This window comes from Monodelphis domestica, chromosome 4 (genome assembly GCF_027887165.1).
Source record: "Monodelphis domestica isolate mMonDom1 chromosome 4, mMonDom1.pri, whole genome shotgun sequence".
In the NCBI taxonomy this organism is placed as follows: domain Eukaryota; kingdom Metazoa; phylum Chordata; class Mammalia; order Didelphimorphia; family Didelphidae; genus Monodelphis; species Monodelphis domestica.
This window is the reverse complement of record NC_077230.1, coordinates 420,351,426-420,358,933: the sequence shown is the minus strand read 5'-3', so window position 1 is coordinate 420,358,933 and position 7,508 is coordinate 420,351,426. Positions and strand designations below refer to the sequence as shown.

The 7,508-nt window shown below is 49.7% G+C and overlaps 1 protein-coding gene across 1 annotated transcript; it reads right to left on the bottom strand.

Annotated features, from left to right (window-relative positions):
• Positions 1-244: 244 nt before the first annotated feature.
• Positions 245-7,135, bottom strand: TMEM160 (transmembrane protein 160). The gene is made up of 3 exons (XM_001373232.3): positions 6,276-7,135; positions 1,137-1,229; positions 245-977 (listed from the first exon to the last, which is right to left on the bottom strand). Exons 1-3 carry the CDS (start codon positions 6,490-6,492, stop codon positions 688-690), a joined length of 600 nt encoding a protein of 199 aa, XP_001373269.1. The 5' UTR covers positions 6,493-7,135; the 3' UTR covers positions 245-687.
• Positions 7,136-7,508: the final 373 nt, after the last annotated feature.

The window sequence follows — 7,508 nt, the reverse complement described above, 5'->3', positions numbered from 1 at the left end:
TGGGACACGTTGTGGGGTCTCCCCCTGGAAAGGAGGGGTGATTTCCGAGGCCTGAGATCCCATTCACAATTACCTTCCAAGGCCTGTGGGACCCTGGGCTAATCACAGACCCTGCCTGGCCTCGGCCTCATCAGCCCTATAGAATGGGGGGGGGGGCGCGTTCTGGGGCCCCCTGAGGACCGTGGCGGGCCTAACCCACAGTCTCAGACCCCTGCAGCATCCCAAAGAAGAAGCAGAGAGGTCCTTTCATCCATACCCTTCATTTGTGAGATAGAGAAACTGAGGCCTGGAGGTGGGGAGGGACAAGGAGAGGGGAGGCTGGGACAGTCTGGGAAACAGCAGAGGGAAAAGTGCCATGTTTGCGGGAGGTCCTGGATCCAAATCGCACACACTACAAATCCCTAAGTCCTCAGGCCCCCCCTCCCTCAATTCAGGGAAGGGGCCCGGATGGCCTTTGGGGTCTCCTCCAGCCCTGGGTCTGGGATCCTAGAGGAATTCAGGCCGGCTCAAGGCCCCCGAGGGAATTGTGGGGTCAGGCTGGGAGAGGGGGTATCCCTGCCCGGTAGTTTGGGGACGGGGGAGGGGGTGGTGAGGACTGGGGCACAGATGGGGGGATGGGATGCCCAGCCTCCTTCCCCGCCCCCGCCCCAAGCACCAGGCAGAGCCCCTACGGCGAGGTGCTGGCTCTCACTTGGCCTGGCCCCGCGGGGGGCCGGCCCTGGCGGCCGGCGGCTCCTCGTCGTCGGCGTCTTCGGGCTCCAGCCCCGGCTCCGGGTCCTGGCCCTCCATCTCCAGCTCCAGCTGGCCGAGGTAGAGGCCCACTGCGCAGGCCCAGAGCAGGCCGGCCGAGGCCACGGCCGCGCCCCCGAGCAGCGCCCCGCCCAGAGACAGCATCATGGGCCGCCGCAGCGAAGCCAGGCCCGCCACGTACGAGGCGCCGCCGTAGAACACGCACAGGCCGCCCAGGAGGAAGAAGCCTGCGGCAGGAAGGGTGGCCTTAGCAAGGGGGGGCAGGACACCCGGGGCTGAGGGGCAGGAGGGGAGGGACCGGGACGGGAGGGGGCGGGGACGAACAGACCCCTCCCCCAGCAGTGGGAGGGCCGTTGGGAGGGGGCCCCAGCGGGAGGGACACTCACCGTAAGCAGCCTCCCGGCCCATGTCGCCCTGCATGAAGGAGATGACTCCAATGCCCGAGGCCAAGAGGCCATTTCTGAACCAGGAGAGGAAGGCTGCAAAAGAGAGGCACCCCTGGAATAAGGCCTGGGCAAGAAAGAGCATCCACTCCGCAGGCCCGAGCGCCTGGGAGTGTTTGCGGGCCTCAGTTTCCCCCTCTGCAACACGAGGAGGCGGGCCCAGGCTGGATGCCCAGGCGTCTGCAGTCGGAGAGGGAAGGCCCTGGTTTCAAACCCCCCTTCAGACCTTACTAGCCCTGTAACCCTGGGCAAAGGCTAGCCTCTCCCGGCCTCGGTTTCCTCATCTACAAAGAGAAGACAACTGCTTTGCGTGGCTGTAAGAGCCGGATGAGGCAGTGCCACAGGCAAAGGCCTTGGCAGGGTTCGGGCCTACAGAAGGCGCTTCTTGTCATGGTGAGGGGAGCGCTCCCGATTCCAAAGCCAGTTCTCCTTCCTCAAGACTCCTTTCCATCCTAATCTCCACTCGGTCTGGCCTTCAAGGCTGCCAGGACAGATTTCCAGAGGAACGAACACGGCCCTTTACCATCAAGAGGACTCCGGTGGATGGGACCGGATGCCTCCGAAGGGCAGTTTTAACCCAAATCTTAGCTTCAAACGGCACTAGGAATTTGGGGACACCCTCAGCTCCTTTACAAATGGAGCCAGTGAAGACTGTAATAGGGAAGGGGACCCCTAGACCAAGCCTGAAACTCTGCTGAAGCCCAAGGCCTCAGGACAGGGCAGCCGGTGGTGTGTCCCCTTCACTTTTATTTGTGGCCCAGTAGCTCTTAGTTGGGAAAATCCTTGGAGAGAAATCATGTCATATCTTAGTGGAGGGGGAGGATTTCTTTTAAAATCACAACAGGGGACAACTAAGAAGTACAGTGGATACAGGGCCAAATCTGGAGTTGGAAGGACCCAGGTTCCAATCCAATCTCAGACAATTCCTAGCTGGGTGACCCTGGGCAAGTCACTTAATCCCAATTGCCTAGCCTTTGCTGCTCTTCTGTCTTGGAACTGATACCAAGACAGAGGGTAAGGGTTGTTGGTGCTTTTTTTTCTAAATCAGCCCACAATATCTGCCAAGACAAACACAGGAACTATATGAACACAAGTACAAAACACATTTCACACAAATAAAACTAGATCCAAACAATTGGAAAAACATTCATTGTTCATGGGTAGGACGAGCTAACGTAGTAAAAATGACAATTCTACCTAAATTAATTTACTTATTCAGTGCCATACCACTAAAACTTCCAAAAAACTTTTTTATAGAATTAGAAAAAATAATAACAAAGTTCATCTGGAAGAACAAAAGATAAAGAATATCAAGGGAAGCAATGAAAAAAAAAAGTGAAGGATGGTGGCCTTCAGTACCAGATCTTAATCTATACTATAAAGCAGTGGTCATCAAAACAATATGGTACTGGCTAAGAGGCAGAAGGGTGGATCAATGGAATAGACTTGGGCTAAAAGACCTCAGCAAGCTAGTGTTCCATAAACCCAAAGATCCCAGCTTTGGGGACAAGAACTCACTATTTGACAAAAACTGCTGGGAAAACTGGAAAACAGTCTGGGATAAATTAGGTCTAGATCAACATCTATACCAAGATAAGTTCAAAATAGGTATATGACTTAAACATAAAGAGTGAAATCATAAATTAGGTGAACATAGAATAGTATACCTGTCAGATCTACGGGAAAGGAAGGAATTTAAGACCAAACAAGAGATAGAGAACATTGCAAAATGTAAAATGGATGACTTTGAGTGTATCAAATTAAAAAGGGTTTATACAAACAAAACCAATGCAACCAAAATTAGAAGGAAAGCAACAAACTGGGAGAACATTTTTATAACAAAACTTTCTGACAAAGGTCTAATTTTCCAAATATATAAGGAACTAAGTCAAATATACAAAAAATCAAGCCATTCCCGATCCATAAATGGTCAAGGGACATGAATAGGCAGTTTTCAAATGAAGAAATCAAAACTATCAATAATCACATGAAAAAGTGTTTTAAAATTCTCCTGATTAGAAAAATATAAATTAAAACAACTCTGAGGTACCACCTCACACCTAGCAGATTGGCCAATATGACAGCAAAGGAAAGTGATAAATGTTGGAGGGGATGTGGCAAAATTGAGACACTAATACACTGCTGGTGGAGTTGTAAATTGGTCCAACCATTCTGGAAGGCAATTTGGGATTATGTACAAAAGGCTTTAAAAGACTGACTGCCCTTTGATCCAGCCATAGCACTATTGGGTTTGTACCCCCAAAAAATAAAGAAAAATATTTGTACAAAAAAATGTATAGTCTCCCTCTTTGTGGTGGCAAAAAATTGGAAAATGAGGGAGTGTCCATTGATTGGGGAATGGCTGAACAAATTGTGGAATCTGATGGTGATGGAATATTATTGTGCTGAAAGGAATGATAAACTGGAGGAATTCCAGGAATTGATGCAGAACAAAAGGAGCAGAACCAGGAGAACATTGTACACAGAAAGTGTTAAAATAAATCTCTTTGGAATTAATTAAATTTCTGGCGACCCTATTCTTAAATAATCCAGTCCAAACTTTTATAAAACCCCCTCAATTTCTATCCTTACATAGGTTTGTATCCCAGATATTGGGGGGAAATTGGAAAGGTTATATTTGTATAAAAATATCTAAAGCTGCACTTTTTGTGGTGGCAAAATATTGGAAAATGGAGTGACCCTCAATTGGGAATGGCTGAACAAATTGTAGTCTATGATGGTGATGGAATACTATTGTGCTCAAAGGAATGATGAATTGATACATTTCTATAAGAACTGAAATGACCTCCATGAACTGAAGCAGAATGAAATGAGCAGAACCAGAAGAACATTGTACACAGGAACTGAAACATGGTGGGAAGATCAAATGTAATAAACTTTGCTACTAAAAGCAATGCAGCAATCTAGGACAATTCTGAGGAATTTATGACAAAGACTGCTATCCACAGCTAGAAAAAGAAATGTGGGAGTAGAAATGCAGAAGAAAACATATGATTTATCACTTGTTTATATAGGTATATGATTTGGGGTTTTGGTTTTAAAAGATGACTCTATTACAAATCTGAATAATATGGAAATAGAATTTCAGTGATAATACATGGATAACCCAGTGGAATTGCTTGCCAACTCTGGGAGTGGGGAGGGAAGAGGGGAGGGAAACAACAAGATTCATATAACCATAGAAAAATATTTTTTAAAATAAAATTATATTTTAAAAAATCAGCCCACTAAACAAAGGCCTGGAGACAGGAGGTCCCAGGTTCAAATTTGATAAGGATTATAAAATATTTGCAAAATAGTATTTAAATTTTTTAAATAAACTTTAAATATATGTAAATGAAAATCATATAGGGTATTTTCACCACCCCCCAGCAGCTGGTGACTCCTTTCTCTCCCCCATCATAATCACCCAATAAGCATTGTGGTTACTAAGTGCCAGGCTCAGCACCAAACTCTGGGGAGGAAATGCAAACCAACAGTCCCTTCCTGCCTTTAAGAAGCTTATGTTACCTTTGGTATTTATTTTGTATTTGTTTGTAGGTCCCTGCCCTCTCCCCTAAAGGAATGAAAAGTTAACTCTGGCTATTCTCCAGGCCTGGAATGTTCTTCCTCCTCTGCTCCAACTATTAACCTCTCTGGCTTCCTTTAAATTCCAACTAAAAGGGGGAATCTGGGTATCTCAGTGGATTGAGAGCCAGGCCTAGAGACAAGAGGTCCTAGGTTCAAATCTGACCTCAGACACTTTCCAGCTGTGGGACCCTGGGTAAATCACCTACCCTCATTGCCTGGCCCTTCCCACTCTTTTGCCTTGGAGCCAATACACTGATTCCAAGAGGGAAGGTAAGGGTTTAAAAAAAAATCCCAACTAAAAGTCCACCTTCTATAGGTAGCCTTCTCCAGCCCCTTTTCCTTCCAGTGCATCCCCTCTGTTAATTATTTTCTATTTAAGGGACAGCAAGGTGGCTCCATGGATGGAGAGTCAGGCCTAGAGATGGGAGGTCCTGAGTTCAAATTTAAAGTGACACTTCCTAGCTGTGTGACCCTGGGCAAGTCACTGAACCCCCACTGCCTACAGCTCTTCTGCCTTAGAATCAATACTGAGATAGAAGGTAAGGGTTTAAAAATGATTTTATTTCCTACTTATCTTGTATGGAGCTTGTTTGCTTATATTTGTCCATTGTTTCCCCCCACTAGATTGTAGGCTTCTGGAGGCCTGCCCTCTGCTCACATAGTATATGTGCAGAATGAGGATTGATGGATTGATTCCTAAAACAAAGCGTTTGGATTGGACAGCCTCTGAAAACCCTTGCAGCTGCGGTCTTACAATCCTTTTAGGGAGGGCTTCTGAGGGCAAGTATTGAGGCCCCATCTGCCCCCACTGAAGGGTCCTAGCAGGCTCTAGCATAGTGGGTACTAGGAAATGGGGAGTGTAATTTCATAGGGGCACACAAAGATGTGTGTGTGTATATATATTCTCTGATATATCTAGGGATATAGGAATAGATAATAGGATAGATGAAAGAGATTGAGAAAAAGGGAGATCTCTGTACAAGTCAAGGGTGCCCCGACACCGGCCCCCTCCCCCCCTCCCCGCCGAATATTAACCCCTAGAGGGCAAAGAACTAGGCCATATTTTATCTCTGCATCTCAAACACCTAGAAAAGTGCTTGGGCACCTAGTCAGAGCTTACAGTCCACTGAGTGACCACGGCGCAAAGGTAAGAGCCCAAGGTTCAAATCTCGGTTATGTTCTTCTCTACCCCTCGCCCTATGTAGGTCCAGCTCAACCCTTCCCAGGCTTATGTCTTGATGTAGAAAACTAGGGGCTTCCCCCAGGTAAAGCCCCTTTCGCGTCTCTGGGCTTCAGTTCCCCTTCCTGTAAAATAAGGGGGACTGGACTGGTGACCGTTCCCCCAGCTTCTAGGTAGGACCCGGGCCCGCTCCGCAACCCACAGGAGCCCCGCTCCTCCTGACGGTCACGCTGGACTCCACTTATAAGGAACCCCTCTTCAATGTAGAGCCTTCCCTCCCCTCCCCCTTCCCGCTGGCAGCCCGTACGAACCCGTTTCATGTGCCTTCCGGAGAAGCCAGGCGTCCGCCCGGTCCAGGTCAGACACTGGGGGCCGCGAGGCCGCAGCACGGTTCCCAGGTCCGGGGCTGAAGGAGCCCCGGCCAGACCGGCCGCGCCTCGGGGCTGCTAGCAGCAGCGCCCCCCGGAAGCCGGGGCGCCGGGCCAAGCAAGCAGCCCGACCCCACCACCAGCAGCCTCCGCCTCCCATGGCTCTGTGGCCCGCCTGGCCCCGCCCCCACGTGGCAAGAGGCCCGCCGGCCTATCCGTCGACGTCAAGTCCCGCCTCTAAGCCTCACTCAGTGGACGGCCAGCCTGAGGCCCCGCCCTGCTGTCAGTTCTGAGAGCGCTCTCTCGGGCGCTGGCGCCAGCCAGGAGCTTTTATGGGAACCACAAGTCCCGGCATGCTCGGGCTCCCGGTCCCAGTGCGCACGTGCGATTCTTCGACCAATGATCTTTTAGAACTTGAATGAGAGATCTTACTGAAGAGAAAACTGAGGCCAGCCGGCGGGCAATTGACCTGTCGAGTGTTTCGCTCCCCGGCTCGCACCTCTAAACCCCGTCATACTGTCTGGATAAATAAAACAAACACTTATTAAGTGCCACTTGTTTGGATGTTTGTCAGGAAGCCCCCTCGGTATCATTCAGGGTTTAAGACATGCACAAGCAGGGGCCTGTTTCCCGGCCTGTAAAACAAACGCGTGGCGTGGCGAACCCGGCCGATCCAAAGGGCCTCACGCGCTCCTGGTCTGATTGACCAGATAACCATTCCTCCTTTCTCCAGACTCCTGGGTCCCCTGCCTTCCCCCAAAGGCCCTTGGAACACCTTGCAGGTATGCAAGCGTGAGGTCATAGCTCCTCCGCTGACCGGAGAACGTGAAGTCACCCTCTTGTTCTCCCTTAGGAACGTTCCCGGGAGCAACCCGCAGACCGTCCATGGAAGGTTAGGGTACAGCGCCCCCTCGTGTTAGAGTTCTCTACGACGACTTCGTAGACCGGGCTCTAATTGCTTGGGGAGGTGGGGTGGGGCTGATTATCTCGAAAGAAAGGGAATATGTCCCATCTGGACGCAAGGAAGATGTGAGTTTAATTTCGAGCTCAAGAGGTTCGAACTTCAGGGGTTACCCTGGAAAACGTCGGTGCCGGTGGGTTTCTCCCATAAAAATCCAAGCTATGGAACGAACCTATTCAAATGTATAAGAGCCTTCCTCAATAGGTACGAGGGCA